General features: G+C 36.9%; 2 protein-coding genes across 2 annotated transcripts; one reads left to right on the top strand and one right to left on the bottom strand.

Moving 5' to 3' along the window:
- Nucleotides 1-412: 412 nt before the first annotated feature.
- On the bottom strand, nt 413-10454 carry mov10a (Mov10 RNA helicase a). Its single transcript, XM_039692763.2, has 22 exons — nt 10255-10454; nt 9945-10050; nt 9589-9761; nt 9184-9425; nt 8759-9014; nt 7876-8016; nt 7619-7781; nt 7350-7501; nt 6345-6515; nt 6021-6168; nt 5780-5941; nt 4810-4913; nt 4619-4716; nt 4416-4514; nt 4198-4309; nt 3988-4105; nt 2716-2907; nt 2484-2546; nt 2272-2397; nt 1517-1605; nt 640-752; nt 413-556 (listed from the first exon to the last, which is right to left on the bottom strand). Exons 1-22 carry the CDS (start codon nt 10371-10373, stop codon nt 498-500), a joined length of 3006 nt encoding a protein of 1001 aa, XP_039548697.2. The 5' UTR covers nt 10374-10454; the 3' UTR covers nt 413-497.
- Nucleotides 10455-11383: 929 nt separating this feature from the next.
- capza1a (capping actin protein of muscle Z-line subunit alpha 1a) lies at nt 11384-22092 on the top strand. The gene is made up of 9 exons (XM_089134409.1): nt 11384-11449; nt 14513-14576; nt 15184-15235; nt 15499-15562; nt 16922-17128; nt 17234-17313; nt 18547-18697; nt 21676-21738; nt 21892-22092. The coding sequence occupies exons 1-9, from the start codon at nt 11411-11413 to the stop codon at nt 22030-22032; spliced, it is 861 nt and encodes a 286-aa protein (XP_088990535.1). The 5' UTR covers nt 11384-11410; the 3' UTR covers nt 22033-22092.
- The last annotated feature ends 1080 nt before the right edge of the window (nt 22093-23172 follow it).

The following is a 23172-nucleotide window of genomic DNA, read 5'->3' as shown; positions in this document are numbered from 1 at the left end:
AAATATTCTTAATGCCATAATATAAAACCCATTTCTTTAAACAAAAAGTTTCTCTAAAAATAAAAAAGTTCAAGATATATATATTGCCATAATTTGCAATTACATATTGACATAAATTTCAGAACTGGTTTATATTTTTTGTTTTTAATAGCCATTTTAAAAATCTACTTGCTGGAAACACTGTTTCAATGAATTTGAAATGAGTAAATAGTGCATTGTTGGAAACAAAATAAAGCGCTTTGAATGAAAGAAATGAAGACTTAATAAAGAATATTGATTAGTAAAAGTGATATTGCGACTGAACTTTGATCTACATCAGTTTGCATAAGGGCTAAAATCTCCAGTAGTATATAAATGGACTGTTTTGAAATGTTTCATAATTTCTGAAATTATAAAATGAATCAGTCTGCTATGACAAATCAACACTGCTTTAATGATAAAAAAAAAAAAAGCGATTTCACATTTTCCCGAGATGTAAACTGTTGTGAATCTGGTCCTCATTGTTCAGCTCTCCACTCCGGGTGCACATGCTGCTGTAGTGGACTCTCGTCCGCATCTAGAAATGAACACGCAATGAGTCATACGAGCACATAATACACTCACACTTCGGGTCTGGATGTGTTATGTAAGCTTGCCTACCTTCAGAGCTGATTTTTAAAGATGCCAGACGGCTGACCACATCCTCCTCTCCTTCAGCATCTTTGTAGTCGAAGCCAGTGTTGCCCTGCTCCAGCTCACAGTACCGGATAAACCTACACAAATAATAATTGCACACTAATAAACTACAGCATACAGTGTGGAACAGATTAAGGGATAGTTCACCCCAAAATGAAAATTACTCACCCTCATGTCGTTTCAAACCCGTAAGACTTTCGTTCAACCTCTGAACACAAACTACCACTCTGATGCTTTAAAAAGTTCATAAATGTAATCCATATGAATTGAGTGGTTTAGTCTAAATCTTCTAAAGAAAGAAGCATTATCGCTTTATGATAAACAGATTGAATTTAGGCTTTTATTCACATATAAACATTCATCAACTCACACATCAGTTGTGGTAAACGGAAGCTCAAGCTTGTTCACTTGACATGCGAGAACCAATGAGGTTCATTCTCGTGTTACGCAGCACGTTTGAGCTCCAGTTTATATTTGCTGATCAATGTCTATACGTGAATAATAGCCTAAATCTGTTTATTATATAAAGTGATCAAGTCTCTTCAGAAAATTTGTCAAAGTGGTAGTTGCGTAACTGTCAATGGAGGGACAGAAAGCTCTCAGATTTAATCAAAAATATCTTCATTTGTGTTCCGAAGATAAACTAAAGTCTTACGGGTTTAGAACGACATGAGGATGAGTAATTAATGACATGATGTTTTGCATTAGAAATACTAATATGGTATGTTATAAACAAAGCTGGCAGCCAATCAGATTGAAGCTTGCTGTTCAAAATGGTCTGCTATCATGCCATTAAAGATTGGGACTAGTTGCCATGGGGTTACCATAACTAGGGTCTTACCTCTGCCAAGTAGGATCCTTGCTTAGGATAACTGGGTTTCCCACCACAATGAGCAGGGCTTTGGCTCTCGTCATGGCCACATTAAACCTCTGTGGGAAACAGAAAGCGTTTACTACAGGATGGCATCATTTCTCTAAACTAAGTCCAAACAGATGGTCAGAAAATGCATTAGACGTCTTTTCCTCATTTTTCCATGATTACAAGCTTCTGTGATAAACTTTGTAACTTTTACTCATGCTAAAACAACCGGTATTAGATTCCACAAATGCCCATAGTTGTTCAAAAGTTTAGGGTTGGTTAACTTGGTTTTTTGGGGGGTTTTTTTTAGAACGAAGTGAATACTTTTATTCAGCAAGGATGCATGTAATGATCAAAAGTGACAATAACAACCTTTACAATGTTACAAAAAAATTCCAATCCACATAAATGCTGTTGTTTTGAACTTTCTATTAAATTGTTTTTAACATTGATTATAATAATAAATGTTTCTTGAGCAGCTAATCAGCATGCAAGGATCATGTGACACTGAAGACCGGAAAATTCAGCTTTGTCGTCACAATAATAAACAACATTTTAAAGATATTAAGAATAAAAAACCCTGTCATTTTAAATTGTACTTTTATTGTATTTTTGATCAATTAATTGTAGCCCTAGTAAGTGTATAAGAGACTATTTCAAACCCAAACTTTTGTATGGTTGTGTGGTTTAGTCCAGTAAAAATGGCTACTCATCCAATAGAGATTAAGTATATACACCTTCTCATTTGAGAGGAAGCCAATGTTGAAGTCTTGGTCCATCTGGACATAGTTGACGCTACTACGGACAGTAGAAACTATGATGACTTTTCTCTCTTGACCCTGAAACTCTTCCACTGACCCCACCTGCAAAAGTCATATAATAAAGAAATCACTTATTCTGAGTTCAGAGCGATTTGAGGGGAAAAGAAAGAGGAAATTCACATGCAAACCTTGATTTCTTTCCACTTGTGTAACTCCGTCACAGTGTTCAGAGCTTTCCGAATTTTTTCCACCTAAAATTAATGAAAAACCTTTTGTTAAAAGGTAAAGATGGGTTTGAACTTTTTTTTGCTCCAAATTTTGTCATTTTTCATTGGTAATAGAATACATTTTCTATAACCAAAAAAAAATTCCTACATTTTTTTCTAAGCTAATTTTACAACAGTGCTTTCTTAGTCTTGCCTGTTTCCTGTAAGGAGCGATAATGCCAATGTCATTGGCGCTGAGTTTTGGCAGCCCCTTCTTGCCCTGTGTTTCCATGAGCTTGTTGAGGTAGCTGACGATGACCTCGATCTCTGTCACGTTGAAGAATGAAGGACTGTTGGCCTCTCTTTCGTCTTTCCCCATCACTCCATGAAACACAACAGGAAATCCCTGTTCATCACAGAAACAAGAAAAGTGCTTTATCAATTCATTGTGCAATATTTGCAGCTTCCCATTTTCACCTTTTTTAAAAATCTGATCTGTATCTCCCAAAAGAGTCTGCAAGTTCTGTCGTTAGTAGTTCCAACAAACATACGCAAACAGCATCACAAACTGCTCTTGGGCACAATATGCAAGCTATAAAAGTCAATGGCTCAAATTACCAACATTCTTCAAAATATCTTTTGTGTTCAGGTTTGGCACAACATAAGGGGGAGTAAATGATGACAGAATTTTCATTTTTGGGTGAACTATCCCTTTATTGACTGCCCTATATTGTAGAAGTAACAGTCGTAACTAGCTAATTAGTTTAAAGGAGTAGCTCACTTTTCAAACTTTTCACCCCCATGTCATCCAAGATGTCCACGTCTTTCTTTCTTCAGTCGAAAAGAAATGAAGGTTTTTGATGAAAACATTCCAGGATTTTTCTCCATATAATGGACTTCAATGGACTCCAACAGTTTCAAGGTCCAAATGACCGCCATTGCAACTTCAAAGAGCTTTAAACGATTCCAGATGATGAATAAGGGTCTTATCAAGCAAAACGATCTGGCATTTCAAAAAAAAAAAATTATAAAAAAGCTCGCCTTGCTCTGTTCTGTGATGCACGTTCGTGACTCTCCTGTTCGAACTCGTTCATCAAAACGAACAAATCGAAATCAAATCAAAAAACAATTGAATGAACGAAATGACTCGGAAAAAGATTCGTTCATTTTGACTTTTTTATTTATTTTTGAAATGACCGATCGTTTCGCTAGATCTTTTCGACTGAAGAAAGAAAGAGTCATCTGTATGACAGATCAAAATAATTGTATTAGCTGCATTCTTGTTTTTAGCGAGGGAGAGAGAGAGAGAAGCAACGCGCATGGAGCGGAAAGGGCTTGAATGAAGCATTTTGGGCTCTAAAAACTATAATAGATATAGCTCTGAAAGATCATAACCATAAACGAGTGCTTGTGGGAAAGCCCAGCACATTTCTTTACTTCTTACATCTTCGTCAGACAAATGAGCTTTTCTACAGCGGTCTGGTACCTCTTTAGGGAGATGCTCCCAGCGACAGAAGGCCTCACGCTCCATCTGGTTTGCAAACACCTGCAGCTCATTCTCATAGAAGAGCTCGTTGGGGATCTTGAGGATGGCGGGATGAGACCTGGGATGGGATGAGAATAACTCAACTATAAGTCATCCGTCAACACTTATGACATCAAATATTGATGGGAGAAAAAAATACCCCATCGGTACCTGTAGTTGCGGAGAAGTTTGGTGACGAAGCGGCTGTCATATCCAGAATGACCATCCTGGCTCTTCTGATAGAGAGGGTTGTGTTTCATTAGCCTCTCCAGGAGGGACTGACCTGTTTAATATCAAACGATATCTGTTAGGACCGAAATTTTAGTGAGTTAAAGAAGAAACAACCAATGTAAATATATAAAGGAAATCATGAACAATATTTTGAGTACCCAGTCCGTGTAGTTGTGCCAGTGGAGATCTCAAAACAGGGCCCAACTGCTGCGGGTCTCCGGCCAAAACCAGCTGGCCCTCCTCAGGGTAAAGCAAACCTTGGGCACAGAGAGCGAACGCAATGTAGAAATAAACAATCTGTTTATCTGTTTGTGTTCCAATGCACGTTCTCATTCTCCTCTCCCAACCCTTCCTCCTTTACCCGCAATCCCGATGATGCACTCAGGCTCCACGGCTTGTCCAGCCTCATCTATGAAAATGTGTGTGAAGTGACCCTTAGGAAAACCTCCTGACACGAGCCTGAAGAGCACACAAATATATATACATGTTTAGCCCTCACAGCAGAACATCCTAGCTAGTATTAGGTAAGGGTGACAGAGAATATGACAGTACCTTCCAGAGGTGACCAGTGTAACCACAATGACAGTGTAGTTCATCAAAGCCTTTTGAGATGGGAGCAAGAAGCTGTCCTGATCTTTATTCCAGTTACTGTGTTTCTGTAGGAATGGATATTTAGGAATACATCTTCTGTTTTTTTATATAGTTAAATATTATAGGTTAGTATGATAAATATAACACACATTTATTAATATAAATATTTCAAATAGTACATAGTTAATAGTAAATTAAATAGTATATAGTTAAATAATATATAGTTAAATATTATAGGGAAGAGTATTATAAATATATATTCCTTCATATATATATATAGAACATATTTATAAACCTTTTATTCATATTAAATATTTAATAATTTTGGTAATTTTAATATATATAAATAATATATTTCCTTAACTATATATAGGAAACTATATATAGTTAAGAATGATTATTAAAAAAAACTAGAAAAATTATAAAATTATATATACACTGTACATATTTTTAACAATAAATTATTAATATTAACATTTGTCAATCCTGAAACAAACTGAATTGCATTGTATTCTGCACAGTGTACTTTAGTTTCCATCTGCATATTCCATGTATACAGGACATTTGTGTACGATACATACATCCTTCAAACAGTACGAGATGGTCCTCGTACCTGGTCCTCATAGAACATGAAATCCATGGAGAGGAGTCGGATCCTTACATATACCTAAACCTACCCAACTCCGCCCCCTGATCCCTAAACCCACACCTAAACCTACCCAACTCCGCCCCTGATCTCTAAACCCACACCTAAACCTACCCATCTCCGCCCCTGATCCCTAAACCCACACCTAAACCTACCAAACTCCACCCCTCAGATCTGGATCCAACTCCGCCCCCTGGATCTTGTGTACTGCAATAAGGTGCTAGTGAACAGTACGAGAAGAATGGTAGTATGCCATTCCGGATATACCCCGTGCATATGTCTTACCAGCAGTTTCTGCGGTACAGTGCGTGGGTCTCTACTGGGGGCATACAGTCGGTACAGGCGATGGGCATCCACATATCCTAATAGCCTCTCAAACAGGAGGTCACAGGCACTGTTTGAGGGAGCACAGGCCAGGATATGGGTCGTGGCTTTTGACTTATTCACCTAATGCAACAATCAAACACACATGAGAGTCACATAGATGTTTAATAACACATGAAGTAGTTGTAATGAATGCCTTTACCTGCTTTATGGCTTCCACTACTGTGACAGTTTTTCCTGTACCCGGGGGTCCGAAGATCAAGTATGGTGCTGGTTTGGATGTGCCTGACAGGATGTGTTGCACTGCCGCCTTCTGCTCAGGGTTGTTCTCTAAATCTTTGTTGAACATCCTGGAGGATGAACACAATTAGATTTTATGAGAAGAAAAAAACACACACACATACAGTGGGGGTCAAAAGTCTGAGACCACTATATATATTGTTTGTGTTCCTATCTTATTGACATCAAGGACGAAATTCCTAACACATGTGCGGATAGCTGTCTATGTATGTGTATGTGTGTAGACCTGAGGTTTGGTAGTGCAGTGTGTCCAATGCCCTTATCAGAGGGAAACATCACATCGCCCAGTTTGTGCTTGGCAGCGAGCTCCACCGCCCTGTGCTGAAGATTCAAGGGGAAGCGATTGATGTTGAACTCCACATCAAACTTCATGTTGTTGACAAACTTCTGGAGAAGCCTACAAACACAAAACCAAAGGAGGAACCCCCAATACAGTAAAACTGCACATTTTAGAGAGGCCAGCCTAAGGCACACCTGTGCAATAATCATAACTGTCAGCATCTTGATATGCCAGGTGGATGGAGTGCTCACTAACACAGATTTAGACAGATTTGTGAACAATATTTTAAGAGAAATAGGCCTTTTGTGTGTAAAAGTCTTAGATCTTTGAGTTGAAAAATGAAAAATGTGGCAAAAACAAGTGTTGTGTTTATAATTTTGTTCAGTGTGTATTGGTGTCTCTCAATTTTAAAAAACTGATGAAAGAAATATCATATTTAATAATATAATATTATTATATTTCCTTCTTCTATACAATTTATTCCTGTGATGAGAAAGCTGAATTTTCAGTCTTCAGTGTCACATGATCCTTTAGAAATCATTATAATATGCTGTTTTTCTGCTCAAGAAACATTTCTCATTAATATCAATATTGAAAGCTGTTGTGCTGCTAATATTTTAGTGGGGACCACAATACACTCTTTTTCAGGATTCTTTGATGAACAGAAAGTAAAAAAAACAGCATTTATTGAAATTTATTGAAAGTTTTTTGTATTATAGCAATGTAGTGCATTCTTGTTAAAAAGTACTAATTTCTTCAAAAAAAAAATATATATAAATACAATTGATCTGAGATTTATTTAGTAATTTAGCAATTCAATATATTTTTTTAAATATATTATTAATTATAATATTTATAACACCAGTGCTTTAAAAAAATATTTCACAATGCACCTACTATCTAAGGAAGCTATGTATGTTAACAGTGTTTGTAATAGTACATATTTCTTACTTTTTTGAGAAGCCGAGTTTAACTCTCTCAAGTTCTACACGATGGACATAGCCTTCATAGACTGTGACGGGCTGGTTCTTGTCCTTTGACACAGACGCGTTCAGTTTATCTCCTCGCAGAACGGACGGTCTGTTCTCTGCCACCCCTGGTACCTGAGATAAAGAGATGAAGTCATTATAAAAAAGATTCTGATTGACATCATGATATCTGTAGTAACATCCGACATAAACAAGACAACACATTTGGCGATCATTTTGCTTCTCACTCACTTTGAGAACGAGCAACCTTTTGTTTTCTTTGTCGAGGGTCATGGTCTTGCCAGAGAGATCATACTTCCTGATGTCCACCTCCATCTGAATCTCTTCCAGGTATAGGAGGAGGTGAAAGCGCTCAGTGTAGTTCTTCATGCAGAGCGGAGTGTCCAGCACTCGCCTGAGAACATACAGATAAGACCAATGCACACTCAGAAAGAGAGAGAGCTGTGTTTTCAACACAATTTCTTTGTTGTAAAAGAGTCCATGCTTGCCTCACTCTGGGTAGTTGCTGTCTTACTGAGGGTGATAGGCGCTCGGAGTCCTCCAGCTTGTGTTTGGCCAACTCCTTCAAGTAGGCTGGGTAACTGTATGTTTTCAACTTCACCATAATCGCCAGATCATGTTTGATGAAACTATAAAAACAAAATGGGAAGACGAGTGATACAACAACACAGAATCTGCTTAGCATTCTAGGAAGTGAGCTACTACTAGTATGCTAAAAGGTAGATAGAAAAGATAAATGACAAACAGAAACATATAGACGGATACAAAGAACATAGACATGCTATAAACAGACATGGATGGATGGATGGATGGATATACAAACAGACTACAGATGATGGATTGATAATGGATGGACAGACAGACATATATAGACCAATACATAGAAGATGGATGGACAGACAGACAGACAGACAGACAGACAGACAGACAATAGATAGATAGATAGATAGATAGATAGATAGATAGATAGATAGATAGATAGATAGATAGATAGATAGATAGATAGATAGATAGATAGATAGATAGATAGATAGATAGATAGATAGATAGATAGATAGATACATAGAAGACATAAAGATGGATGGTTGGATGAAAGATGGATGGACATACAGACACATATAGACGAATACATAGAAGACATATGGATTGATGAATGATAGATGGACAGACAGACACATAGATGAATTTATAGATAGATAGATAGATGGACGGACAGACAGACAGACAGACAGACAGACAGACAGACAGACAGACAGACAGACAGACAGACAGACAGACAGACAGACAGACAGACAGACAGATAGATAGATAGATAGATAGATAGATAGATAGATAGATAGATAGATAGATAGATAGATAGATAGATCTAACCTCTCAGGTGGGACCCCTTCTTCCACAATCCTGTTCTCTGAGCGGAGTCGTCTGTTCTGTTTGGGGTTATACGGGCTCTCTGGGCCCAATGTTTCAGCTAGTCCAGTCTGAACCACTGCCTCCAGTTCCCGGACTATGCAGAAGGGCTTAGCAGGACCTGGAGGATCCGCCTCTGGACAGAACTCAAAGTACATGGTAGCTGGAAAGTGTCCGTGATGGTGGATGTTGTAATGCACTTCAACAACATAATTCTCACCTAGCAGGAAGACATTAATGTGGCATTTCTGTGAGCATCTGACAACATATACATTTTCATTTGGTCTATCTATCTATCTATCTATCTATCTATCTATCTATCTATCTATCTATCTATCTATCTATCTATCTATCTATCTATCAGATCACGGTCTCAAAGTTTTTCTCACCTGGACAGAGGAGAAGAGGAGAAACACGGTTCACTCTCCTCTTATCCACGAGAGTAAAGCAGCGCATCTTGTGCAAGGCTGTGTAGTAAGTGAAGTAGACGCAGCTCTCGCCCCGGTTTACGATGTGAAACTTCACCACGGACAGCTTCCCCAGCTCCTTGATGATGAACATTACCTTCCCTTTAGTGGCTTTGGGGTCAGAGGTTATTTCAACACCTCCTTTGTCTTTGATGAGCTCAGCTCTAAAACAAAGACACATCTAACAATGAGTTTCAAAAGGAAAATGTGCCATTGAGAAGGGAAGTCTGTGATTATCTTCACATTATTAATTAATTATAGATTTAAAGTTGATTTTATTTTTCCTAGACAGACAAAAACAGGCAGATTTATATCTCTGAGGATCACCGTTTCACTCTGAGTTTGTTGAGGATTTCTGAAGCGAGCTTCTTCTTAGGGGTCAGGACAGGCTTAGTGATAGGCGGAGATGAGGAAGAGGATGCTGGGACAGAATCTGTGGCTGGCATGTTGGTGTTCTGCTGTGTGAAGGACTTCCACTGATCGCAGTAGTACACGCGCACCTGTCAGGAGGAGAAGAGACGAGAGATGAAACCGCGATGATTTATTTTATTTGCTTAAAAATCTAATCGAAATGGCTTGATGCGGAAGTTAAGTAGTTTGTCACATTTATGAGTACACTAGAAGATCTCAAAGCTTACAGAAATGGACCCAAAGACACAAAATATGATCATTTAAGTTCTCACCTTTGGTTTTCCGTGAAACACAACTTTCCCATGGCTTGTAGAAGCTTTGTGGAAAAATTTTAAGGCATTGATCACCTTGGAAAATGAGGGTTCGTTTCTTCCATCCCTGAAAAACAAACAATCACATGCAACAGCCTGGAAATCAATTGCTTTAAAAAAAAAAAAAACATGACAGTATTATCATACACAAACGAAAGGATTATATACAAAACACACTTATTACGAAGACAAAATAAAGCAAAACTTGACATGAATTAATAGCATAAAATAGATGAGTAAGACTCTGTTGACTATGAGTCACTGCACAAACCTTTTAAACTCAAAGTTGTAAATATCCCGAAGTTCGTTTATGTCTGTTTTCGAGATCCTCTGCCCTAGAAACTCGAGAAAATCAAGCCCCACTTCGTATGATGTTCTGAGCGAAGGCATTGTGCTGTTATTTATATGTCAGTAGTTTATGTTTTGGATGTTGTCTGGTCTAGGCGATTCCGGAATCGAAACTGAGTGTATGCAGTGACCAAGTAAGGGTACATCTACAAATTTCCGCACTAATGAGCATTGATATTTTCTTCACTATTTAAATAATACAATTGACTGCTAAAAAAGGAACCAGTCCATAAACATCGAAGAGAGACTATTTTTGTTTTTAGCTTATATGTCGTATTCACTGGTCAATATAGGTGTAAATAAAATTCAATAATGAGAAACACTCTTTTGCGACACTGCCTAAAACAGTGGCATTACATAACATCCATGATGGACGGAGCGACCCTTTTCATTGATAGTTAATAACCTGGATGGGGCTATTTAATTCAAAACTCAATCAAGATTGGTAGATCTTGATTTTAGAAACTGGGCTTGTTCATTTCCGTCAAATCAGGGAAACACGTTATTCCAGTAGGCATTAGTATATAACCAAATATGGCTTGATACTAATAGAAATATAGACATGATTAAATATGAACAATTAAAGCAAGGTATGATAGTACAGTACAAATTAAAACAATCAATTAATTAAACATTTGGTATATCATAGCCTAATTATAGAAACAAGACGTGTTTATTTATTTTATAAACTTGTATATTTGGGTATTTCAAGCTTTTTCAATATTTGGTAAAAGTACAGACATTAAAACAGGCTACAAAAAATGAAACAAAAGTAATCTTCTACAGGTTATATGCTTGGATAATACTGTAAATGGCTATTTCGCTTAAAACGTGAATGACAACTTTTTTTACTGAATCAAAGCATAAAATAAATAAAGTAAACTAATATTGTTTTGCTAAAACGTTTTTGCTAATCTATTTTTCTTTAAAGCTTATTTGACACACAGAGTGCAATAAACAAACTTCAATAGCTAAACATAACGTTGAGTAGGCAAATATTAATTTTTTTAACTCTTTTGTCATGTTTTCGATTGTTTTCCCGTGGTGCACTTTGACAGGGCAGGTCCAATTGAGCCAAGATGGCGGACTTTGAGGAACAGCTTTCCGACGAGGAGAAGGTATAAGATAATCTATTCAGGGTCCCTGATTTATCTTCCCTTGACTGTTATTAGTATATGTACACCTTTTATACACTCGTGAACATGTCATATATGTTATTATGCACATTGTGTGTTTTAAAGTCTATAAAATCCGCGATGAAGAGTGTGCTAAGGAAGCTAGCAGGCTAACTGAAACTCGATCTAATCGAAGATCGCACTCTCAGAGACGCTAGACTGTGTTAGGTGACTGAGATTACAGATTAATTAAATTTTTTACGTGTTGAAAGTGTATTCTATTAGATAATGGTAGTGGTTTCACATCAAAATTGGAAGTATTGCTGAGTTTGCGGACTATTAGTAGAGGCTGATTGATTGCTGAGGTATCTAAAAAGGGGGTAAAATAACTCCGACAACATTAACAATGTATATATTGTATATAACAACACGTATATTTACAGTAATGCACTTTTTATTCTTTGTCATATAACTTAGCATTTTGTGACAGCCAAGTGTCGTATAACAAACTTATTTTAGATCACTGTTGCTGTACATGTATATTTGTTTCTAATCTTATCGCATGTATGCATGGCTTCATTTCATTTGCCGTTTTGGGTTTATGTGCTGACTGAGACCTGACCAAGGGGAAGTTCTTTCCTTGCACTGAAACAGGGGCGCAACCTCTGCTCTGGTCTTGTTTGTATTCTCAGCTGAGTGTTGGTGACCCAGCCCTCTTTCTGCATGCTCTTACATGCGCGCTCTTCCGGTCTCACGCTCTCTCCCTCTGCCACCGAGCCGACGCGAGTCACGGGCTGTTCTTATGTAGGAACTCGCCCCTCCACCTCTTCAAATGATAAGCTGTCCAGTCGTGTTGAGGCCAGTTTAAGTAGGAAAGAAGCATTTCAGAAATGCTTAGATGTGGAAAGCTTGTTGCAGCTGCAAACTGCTGAAGAGTAGCGTAGATGTGATTTTTAGATACCCCTGATATGTTGTCTAACATCCGTGAGAACTAAAGATTGCCTAACTTATCCTGTACTTGAGGGCACGGTTTTTTATGTAAACAAAAAAAGATGATTTTTTTTTTTTATATATATATATAGAAATTATTAGTTATAAGTATAGGATTATCGTGTTGAACACCCTATTTTAGTATGCTTTGAAATCTTAAAGGGATAGTTCACCTCAAAATGAAAGTTCTGTCATTAATTTCTCACCTTCATGCGGTGAGAAATTCTGAATGCAAATGAAGATCCTTTTAATGAAATCTGAGAGATTTCTGTCCCTCCATTGACAGCTACACAACTACCACTTTGACGCTTCAAAAGGTTCATAAAGAGATTGTTAAACGTGGTTTAGTCCAAAATTTCTGAAAAGACTCGATAGCTTTATATGATAAACAGATTGAATTTAGCCTTTTATCTACATATAAACTTTCATCAACTCACACATCAGTTGTGGTAAAGCTCAAGCTTGTTCGCTTGACATGCGAGAACCAATGAGGTTCATTGTCGTGCATCAAGCGTATTTGGTTGAGCTTCTGTTTATGTTTGCTGATCATTGTTTGTATGTGAATAATAACCTAAATCTGTTTAAAGCGAATAAGTCTTTTCAGAAAATTGTCTAAACTGCTTTATTCAAATGGATCAGTTTTACGATCTCTTTATGAACTTTTTGAAGCGTCAAAGTGGTAGTTGCGTAGCCTTCAATGGAGGGAAAGAAAGCTCTCAGATTTCATTAAAAAGATCTTCATTTGTGTTCAAAAGATGAACAAAAGTCTTACGGGTTTGGAATGACATGATGAATGCGGGTAATTATATTTATATTTAATGAAATTTTCCATTTTTTGGATGAACTATCCCTTTAAAATGTTAGTTTTTAAAGCAGTTGTATGGGAATTGGTTGCTTCTTCCAATTAAAAGTGTGAGGAAGATGGAGAATTCAACCACAAAAAAACTTTATTGTAGTTTACCAGTGGAAAACAGGCTGTTTTTTTTTATATGTTATGAGTAATTTGTAGATTTCCATTAATGACAAGAATTCATATTCTGCTGAAATCTGAGGCTGATTTGGCACTTTGGTTGTACAATAGTACAAAATAAAGTGCTAGCCTATATAAAAACTTAATTCATTCATTCTTTATATTGTGTGTGTGGGACAGTTAACTCAATTTACAATAATGTTAAGAGTTAGAGTTAACTCATCTACAATAATGCATTCATTTGCCTGTCAGTAATAAAGGTTATTAAACTTTTTTAAACATGTGATTGGACAATGAAACCATAAACACCAAATTATAATTTTGTTTTCTTTCAGAAAATGTGCACACATTTATTTCTACATACAGATCAAATGTAGGTTTTAGAAATGCTGTCATGCAAGAGAACAACCCAGGGGAACCCAATCAGAACAACCATCAGTAAAACGTCAAGATCAGGCATGATTTTGTTGCAATATTTTAGCTTATTTTAGGCATCCTAGATAACTTCTACACTTTCAATAGAATTGAAAGTTATTATATAATGTGTAAGTTGACATATTTTCTTCATGGTTTGCATGTGTTTAATCATTCTTACAATTTGGATTTGAACCATTGCATTTCCAAATAACATAACCAAATGTATTTTATCTCAGTTAATTGTGGACAAAACAAACTCAACTGGTGTTTTTTACAGTATTTGTTTGTTAGTCTGAAGACAGACCGTAGTGGTTTCCACTGGAATGAGTCCAGAATGGGTGTCGGAGCAGGACTAGGTGTCACTGCCTGGCCCATAATGCTTACATGTGCACTGCTAAGAAAAGCCTCATCCCTTCTAAGGAGTGACCCGATGTGGGCACAGTGTGTTACTAAGGCACCATTTGACCTGTTTTCAAAGGAAGTGAATAACTGATAAGTGTTTTTTGTGGCTCTTAGAGTCTATATATGCACAACAACACCCCAACTATTCTCGAAAATGACGTTTTTCTTTTTTTGAGTTTTTCTGGAAGCTTAGGGTTTGAATAAACACTCGACATGAATTGTGCATGTGTATGCGTTATACAACGCTTGCAACTTTCTTCATAAGTTTTACTTTTCTCTTTCCACAGGTCCGCATTGCTGCAAATTTTGTCATCCATGCTCCCCCTGGAGAGTTCAATGAAGTCTTTAATGGTAAAACGTTCATGAAAAATGTATAGAAATATCATAAGATGAAGAAGCACACCTGACACATTTTGTACCTGCTTTATTTTAATATATTTTTTAATGTTTTTGAAAAAGTCTTCTTTTTTTTTTTTGCTCAGCAAGGTTGTTAAAACAATTTAAAATAATGTTTCATTTTAGTATTATTTTCAAACGTATTTTATTCCTGTGATGCAAAACTGAATTTTCAGCATCATTACTCCAGTTTTCCGAAATCCTTTGAATACGCAGATATTCTACTCAAGAGTTATAATTTTTTTTATCATTATCAATGTTGAAAACATTTTATTTGTGGAATCCGTGATGCATTTCTTTTTAGGATTCTTTGATGAATAGAAAGTTCAAAAGGGCGATGTATTCAAGATTTTTTTTTACATCATAAATGTACATTATACTGTTACTTTGATCAATTCAATGCATCCTTGCTGAATAAATAGTATTCATTTCTTTCCAAAAAAGAAAAAATGTTTTTGAACAGTTGTACATGATAAGAGGAATCACATTATAATGACCAACGTGACTTGCTGACATCATAATGTTCACGTGATATCACATGATGCCTTTTCTTTGGTTTCAGATGTGCGGCTACTGCTCAATAATGACAATCTGCTCAGGGAAGGGGCGGCTCAGTGAGTAGCCTGTCTTTATTGTACTATTATGGTACTATAAAATGGAGTTTAGATTCTGTCCAATTTGTGTACAACCATTTTTCAGTGTCTCTTTCAGTTCAGTATCCCCTTCACAATATTAATATATCTATGGAGAAGTGATATATTTAGCTCATTGGCTTCATCAGAAGTCCTTAAACATTTTGTGAATCAATATTCAGAGATTATTTATTATGTTGCAAATTTTAAATATGATGCTAAACATTGTTTTCTGTTTGTGACAGTGCCTTTGCCCAGTACAACATGGCCCAGTTCACACCTGCTAAACTTGATGGAAGTGAAGATCAGGTGATTAACGTTCACCTAACATTCACCCGGAAGTGAAATGGACCCTATTTAATTTCTTTAAGGGATGGTTCAACCAAAAATGGAAATTCTCTCATCATTTACTCATCCTCATGCCATCCTTTAAGTATAGGCCTTTTTTTATATAATCCATGTAATGCCATTGAAAGGCTGACACTTGTTTGATGCTTGCAAAATTGCCTCTGGTTTACTTTGATATAATGGGATGTGTGATGTAAGTGTGTTATAAAGCCTGTGTGAGAAGTGGTGCCATCTCAAACTCTGTCATATACATCAGGGATGGGATTATGGTGAGTAAATGATGAGAGAATTTACATTTTTGTGTGAACTGTCCCTTTAACACACATTCCTGGTCATTTTGTGCATGATTCACCAATGCACATTATTCCAAAGAAAACAATGTTTGTCTTTGGAAACTGCTTGTCAAAAATGTGCATGAAATTACTTTACCTAGACGGTCACCTTAATTTTAACCAAAAGCCAAATATTTTTTAGGCATTGTTTTAGCAAACCCATATTTAAGACGTACTATCCGGTATATCGATGACTAAAACCAGGTCAAGATGTTGTCAACCAGGTCAAAACAATATGTTTTATTAATTTTTCTCAGTGAATATCCTGGTTTACTAAAATACATCACATTACTGGAAAGAAAATGGGTTGTGAATGGCATTTTCTGTTGATAAAGAAAACAAGTAATGGTATTTAAATTTGAATTAAAAAAATTAACTGTGATTCGCACTCAAAATTCAGCAAGTTTTTTTGTTTATTTTTTATTTTACACAAGCGGAAAGTTCACGCGTTTCGGCTCTCAGGCCACCCTCAGTGTGTTCGGTTTGATTTGTAATTGTAGTTTGCTGCTAGTCAAACCCCTTAAAGGGATAGTTCACCCAAAAAGGAAAATTCTATCATTAATTCCTCAGCTTCATGTAATTCTAAACCCGTAAGACTTTCGTTCATTGGAACAAGCGTTGGAGATTAATATTGTGTTGATAAAATGGTAAAAAAAATTGCACAAACAAAGCAGTTACATCATAAAATTACTGGAGTCACATGGATTACTTTTATAATGTCTTTACTGCTCCTTTTCTGGGTCTTTAAAGTGGTAGTTGCATAGGCTGTCAATGAAGGGAGAGAAATCTCTCAGATTTAATTAAAAAGATCATCATTTGTGTTCCAAAGATGAACAAAAAGTCTTACAGGTTTGGAATGACATGAGGGTGAGTAATTAATGACAGAATTTTCATTTTAGGGTGAACTATCCCTTTAAATCAGCAGGAAAAAGTGTATTTTAAACTGAATATTATATTTAATTGTACTTAAACTGCTTCCAAACTGCAGGTTTTGATCACAGAGCATGGAGATCTTGGCCACGGACGATTCTTTGACCCTCGTAAGAAACAGTCGTTCAAGTTTGACCATCTGAGGAAAGAGGCGAGTGACCTACAGTCTTATGAGGGTGAGGCAGCCCTCAGGCCGTGGAGGGATGCTTGTGACGAGGCTCTGAGGGCGTATGTCAAAGATCATTACCCCACTGGAGTCTGCACTGTGAGTCATTAGATTGGATTTTGGTTTACGTTAAAGGAAAAGCTTGTTTAATAAAGCAGTTTGTAAGACATGTTTGCTGACAGTTTTTGTATTGTTGTCTTTTAGGTTTATGGGAAAACCATTGATGGACAGCAAACCATCATTGCCTGCATCGAGGGTCATCAGTTTCAGCCCAAAAATTTCTGGTAATTTCTTTACTGTTTATCCTAATTATCCCATCCTCAAAGTTTTAGTTCACCCAAAAAATTACAATTAAGTCATTATTTACTCACCCTTGTGTTGTATTTCTTTTTCGGACCACAAAAGGAGAAATACAAACACAAAACGTATCACAGAATGATTACATGAAATACGTGTTCTGGGGGTTTTAATGAAAATATTATTTAATGTTATCGCATTCACATCTGTTATAACGCTCATTCTGACTGTCACCTGACAACCAGAGTTCCAGTCCAGAGATGTTCAATGAAGAAAGAACACATACTTTTGAATTTTTTTTTTATTATTACTAGTAGCATTTCATGTTTTTATTAACGTAAACATTAAAATCACAGACTAACGCCAGTTAATGTTGAAAATACCCTGCATTCCTTTTAAAACAATTACAGTTTGAATAGGGCTTATGAATGAATTTCCCAGGATGCACCAGGTCAAGTTGGTTGAGAAAGCCCATTGTACTAAACTGTGTAAAAAAGTAATAATAAAGAATGAATGGGCGTGTCTACACATTTGATTGGTTCTCTAAGGGCCTGTTCGAACAGAACATGTTTTTCGGTTCCACCACTATATTTACATTGTTTTACTTTGTAAACAAGACGGACGTGTCTGACCGTTGTATCTCTTGTCTTCTGCAGCGTCTCACGCATGACACAGCGTTCTAAAAACACGGGGCTCAAGTTAAAAAAAGTTGCGTTTTAAAGTATGTGAATAGCCCATAATGAGTAAAAAAAAAAACATAATGGTTGTTCACTCTTTGCTTTGAATACGGCTTAATGCAGAGACCGGCTTTGTTCCAATTACGATATATGATCTTTAGATGTGTGGAATGAGCTCTGCCCCTCCTAGATCGTGACTTCACTGTATCTAGATACAATTATGTGTCTTTTGAATGGAGAACAGGTGCGCTAGACAGCAAAGGTCATCTACACGTACTGCTCTTTCACACGTACAGACAGCACAACACGTGGCTTAACGGCACAAAAGAACATCTTTCTTTGAGATGTCACATCCATAACAGATTTCTAGGAACTAAATAGTGAATGGTCTTTAGTATAGTAATAATCCACTGCGAACAATTATACAGGATTACATGCAACATTGCGTTTTCCACAATCAAACTACTAGAAATGCCATTAGTCTTGTTCTTCTTGTCTGTTAGACTAAATACCATTGAACTTCCTCCATTTCTCTGCTCACAGGAACGGGCGCTGCCGATCGGAATGGAAGTTCTCCATTTCTCAGCCCACTGCTCAGGTGGTGGGAGTGCTGAAGATCCAGGTTCATTATTATGAGGATGGCAACGTGCAGCTGGTCAGCCACAAGGAAGTGCAAGAGTCTCTGATCATCAGCGTAAGTTATTCGAGTCCTCAGGACTTCCTGTTAATGAGTCAGTGCAACACAAACAACCTGACTGATAAATGAACAGCCGGCCGCCCTAAGAATGACATTTCTAATGACAGTAGGTGTGGTGCTGTATTGATAGATGAAGTCTTTTTAGTACGTCTGCTAACACTGTTTGTATTCTGAGCTTTGAGTTCTTGGATTTGGTGAAAATCTGTGTCACGATATCAGCATTGAGTTTGTTTGGGTTTTTCAATAAACCGTTATTTCCAATAACGTGCATTTGGAAACATATAAAAGTCTGATGCACTTTGTTTCATTGTTGAACCGTTAGATTTTTTTATAAAAAATGTAACAATTCAATAATGTTTCCCAAATCGTTTCAGTTGTTAATTAAGTCGTAACAGTGTGAAAGGCACCGTGCTGTGCTTAAGCTAATTGCTATCAATTATTATAGCTTTTAATTGTCAATGTTGGAAGTTTGCCAGAATATAATATTCACTTAGACGTAGGGGTGTCACGATTTCGATATTAAATCGAAATCGATCGAAATTAATTCAATGGTATCGAAATCGAAATAAAAAATGGTATCGTCGATACTGCCACGCCCCATGTCGCGTCCGTGATGGAAAGTTCGGATCGTTTTACTGACTCTATTGTGCAATCTCGTTCATCAAAATTAACTAAACTTTTTTTCTAGTCATTTCAGGGGCTTTAAATGTTATACTATTAACATGCAAATTCCCCGAACATTAAGAAGATGTACATATTGAATGCAGTGAAAAATAATTTACAGAGAACATGATTACTTTACCTTCCGAGTCTTTTGTTCATTTGTCGCGTGACAGAGGCAATGAACAGATCGTTTATGATGAATGACTCATTCATGATGAACGACTCATCACAGTGCGGAAAACAAAACACCTGTTGAAAGGCTGCGAGTCCTCTAACTGACACATATGGCAACTGCAGATATAGAAGACCCATCAACGGAACTTGCGCGTCCGCGCCGCGTCGAGATAAAAACATCTCAGCTTTTCAGAATACCGCAAGCGCACCATACGCACACAATAGGTCATGTGACAAGAACCAACTGAAGCGCAACCGCCCTGGCGCTATGCAAAATGAAGAATGCGGCGCGCCCAGCGTTTTCTACGCGTTTTTAGGCGCTATATGTGAATCCGGCACAACTATGGTGATACCCTGATTGTACAACAATGTAAAGGAGAAAGTTATTGAAGGTCTGAGAAGTGCACATTTAGTGGCCTTGACTACAGATTGCTGGACCTCCAGAGCAACACAGAGCTTCATGACTGTCACAGCACATTATACTGGAAATGGTAGTGGAATGGAAGTTGGACAGACAAAATGTAACCATCCCTGTGACAACTGATAATAGCAGCTCTAAACAAAACAACAGATCCCTCTTTAGGAAGAACATAAAATAATGAAAAATACAGTCATCATTCTCAGGGGATAAAAAGTAGTTATTTGTGTAGTATATGTTTTTTTTTATAACAGAATATAACTGTTCGGAAATAGTTTAAGATGCTTAATTATTCAGAGAAGACTAGTGTGGAGTCTATGGACATTGCTGTTTTATTGCTTTTGTTTGTTTTGTTGTGATTGTGAACATAAAGGTCATCTTCTGAGAAGACTGCAGTTACAAAAGCAAAGTAACCTGCCATTTAGTTTCTCTTAAGTTTCCAATTGACTTAATAAAGTTATTGTTACATTTATGATGTTACTTGTTTTTGTTATATTTTAAATTTGGCAATGGTGTAGTGTACATTGTGAACAAATTTATATTGCATAATGCATAAATGTGTAGTCTAAAAATTGCATAGCAATCTGCGCTTTACATTTTTTTTTTTTAAATCGAGAATCGAATCGAATCGTGACCTTAGAATCGATAACTTAATCGAATCGAGGATTTGGAGAATCGTGACACCCCTACTTAGACGGCTTGCTGCCTCAAACCTTCACTGCAAATCTCGATTTCCGAATGCTCGCAATAGCAACACAAGAATGATAAGTTAGGAAAAGCAACTTGATGTTTTATTCCTTTTGCTTTTCATTTAGTTTGTACTAGCGCCACATGCTTCCTGGTCCGTGTAACGCTTCACAATTCAATTTTCGGACCATAAAATGCACATGAAAAATGGAAACCAGATATCAATTTTTCTTGTTTTTCCAGTTACATTATCAATGGATAGTTGCCTTTTTCTCCCTTTTTTCAATTTTACTTGTGCTAAATGGTGACTACAGAAACAAACATTTGAATAGTTTTAATTTTTTAATTTTCGTCTTGTAATTTGCGCCGTGGGCGGTACCATTAGCACGGGGGCGTGGCCGTGGACTAGCTTCACTATCGTTTCATAGATGCAACTGCTTTATTTACAGTTACACTGCATGCACATTGAGGAGAAGTTTGAACACATGACGACATTTTTTACCCTTAGTGACAGTTTTTATTGATAATAACTGCACTGTTAACCCTTGCTGGAAAAAATGGCCACATTCTGACAATATCAATCCATTTTCCATTAAAATTGTTGCCAGTATTTTACTCGTCCATATAGCGAATCTGAGGCAAATTTTTTTTTACAGTCTATGGGCGAAATATGCTTATTGTGGTTGTGTTGATTGAGCATTCATGGAGGCTTTACTCTGTATTTACTCTGGTCTGATGTCTGGTTTCCATTTTTCATTTGCATTTTATGGTCCGAAAATTGAATTGTGAACCGTTACACGGACCCTTCCTTCCTAGTTTGATGAGAAGATAATAAGAGAGGAAAGAGATATGAAATTGCCCAGGAAATCCATTTTTGTTCTGAACAAAATCACCAAAATGAAATAAAACAGTAAATTAAAAATTAAATACCTTTAAAAAAAATCTTCCCATTAGGAATTATGAGTGAGCTAAGTTGGTGCTTTTGTTTTTGTGGTTTAGTGATCTTTTTTTTCCCTTTCTTATATTTCAACAGAATGAGGTACAGACTGCCAAGGAATTTGTCAGAATCATTGAAAATGCTGAGAATGAATATCAGGTTAGTTTTCCAGTTGATTTTGATTGGCTAGTCATTGTTTTACAGTTCTGTCATTGGATGTTACTCTTGATAGAGGATGAAAAGCTCCTGATTAAATCTATAATGTGCGAAGTGTGATTTTTTTTTTTTTTTCCCCTGGCCTTTGCTTTCCAGACGGCCATCAGTGAGAACTACCAGACCATGTCTGACACCACCTTCAAGGCCTTACGTCGGCAGCTTCCGGTCACCCGTACCAAGATCGACTGGAACAAGATCCTCAGCTACAAGATCGGCAAAGAGATGCAAAACGCTTAGACACACGTCATGCCTCCGCTCCTGCTCGCGTTACAAGCCAAGAGACAAGCTCAACGAGGGGCCCATATCTAAACCTGAACCTATACCTGAATCTAGGGAGGGCCAAGGCGAGAAGGTCCTTCGAGAAGTGTGCTAAACATGTGTCTGTCTTTTTTTTTTTTTCATTTGTTTGTTTTCCAGAAGCCACGGTTTGACCTCAGCTGAAGAGACTGCCTCCTTTTCTGTATTGTAGGAGGGCTGCAAGCTTGTTTTAATGGGTTTAGCAAAAGTTTTTGCTGTTGAACAAATACCTCCCATGACACCAGTGTACAGCGTCACAAATACTCCCCCCCCCCCCCCCCACCAATATCACTTACGCCGCCCACTAGATCTGCGCTCCCAATGCTTGACACACACTGAACGTTTTGCACTTAGCCCATATGATCAAGCTTTTTTTAGAAAGTCGACACTCCAAAGTTTTGCTTCATGTTTAGTCATTAGGAATCATGTAACCATACGTAGCCCTGGCTGGTTGTGAAGAATATCTTTACAACAGTTACGCATCACATAATAATTGGTCTTTTTTTTAAAGCATTGTTGTAAGGTGCCATCATTTGAATGTGCTGTCAGTTGATCACAGAGAGGGTTGTGCCAAAGTGAGCATTGTATTTGTACAGTAAGTCGTTTCAGGTTACTGTTCTGTGTGGAAATGGTCCCATCATCGTACTCTGGTGTCTAAGAATGGTATATATACTGTATGCAGTTATGCGAAATATTTGTTACCCCTCACTTCAGCCTCCTACCCTAGCTTTTATTGCTAACTATTTTTTACAAAATGTAAGAACAAATATGATCCCAGAGGAATAAATGATTTGCACCAAACCGACTTCATTATTTTGTTTTATAATATTCGGTAACACATTTTTAATGCCATATGTATTATATACAATATTAATATTTATTTTACTTCAAATGGGGTATCGATTTGTTCTGATTGTTTGTATTGTTTAGCAATGCTTCATGAGTTCTGAAATTTGGCCCTGAATCGTTTTGGTATTCGTAAAAAATACTAGGGTTTATTTTCTATATTAACACATTATATAAAACTATAAAATATTGTTTTAGATTTTAAAAACTTCTGTATTGCATATTTTCAGTGGT

Source organism: Pimephales promelas, chromosome 8 (assembly GCF_988280905.1).
Source record: "Pimephales promelas chromosome 8, fPimPro1.hap1.1, whole genome shotgun sequence".
Classification (NCBI taxonomy): Eukaryota; Metazoa; Chordata; class Actinopteri; order Cypriniformes; family Leuciscidae; genus Pimephales; species Pimephales promelas.
Note: the sequence above shows the minus strand (reverse complement) of the source record. Positions and strands in the feature narration are given on the sequence as shown.

Excerpts from the sequence above, each read along its gene's own strand:
- mov10a (XM_039692763.2), bottom strand. The coding sequence starts at position 10,373 with ATGCCTTCGCTCAGAACATCATACGAAGTGGGGCTTGATTTTCTCGAG. Across the intron at positions 9,762-9,944 it reads TGTTTCACGGAAAACCAAAG|GTGCGCGTGTACTACTGCGA; the intron begins GTGAGAACTTAA and ends TCCTCCTGACAG. Across the intron at positions 4,106-4,197 it reads AAACTTCTCCGCAACTACAG|GTCTCATCCCGCCATCCTCA; the intron begins GTACCGATGGGG and ends ATCCCATCCCAG.
- capza1a (XM_089134409.1), top strand. The coding sequence starts at position 11,411 with ATGGCGGACTTTGAGGAACAGCTTTCCGACGAGGAGAAG. Across the intron at positions 15,236-15,498 it reads CTCAGGGAAGGGGCGGCTCA|TGCCTTTGCCCAGTACAACA; the intron begins GTGAGTAGCCTG and ends TGTTTGTGACAG. Across the intron at positions 21,739-21,891 it reads ATGCTGAGAATGAATATCAG|ACGGCCATCAGTGAGAACTA; the intron begins GTTAGTTTTCCA and ends TTTGCTTTCCAG.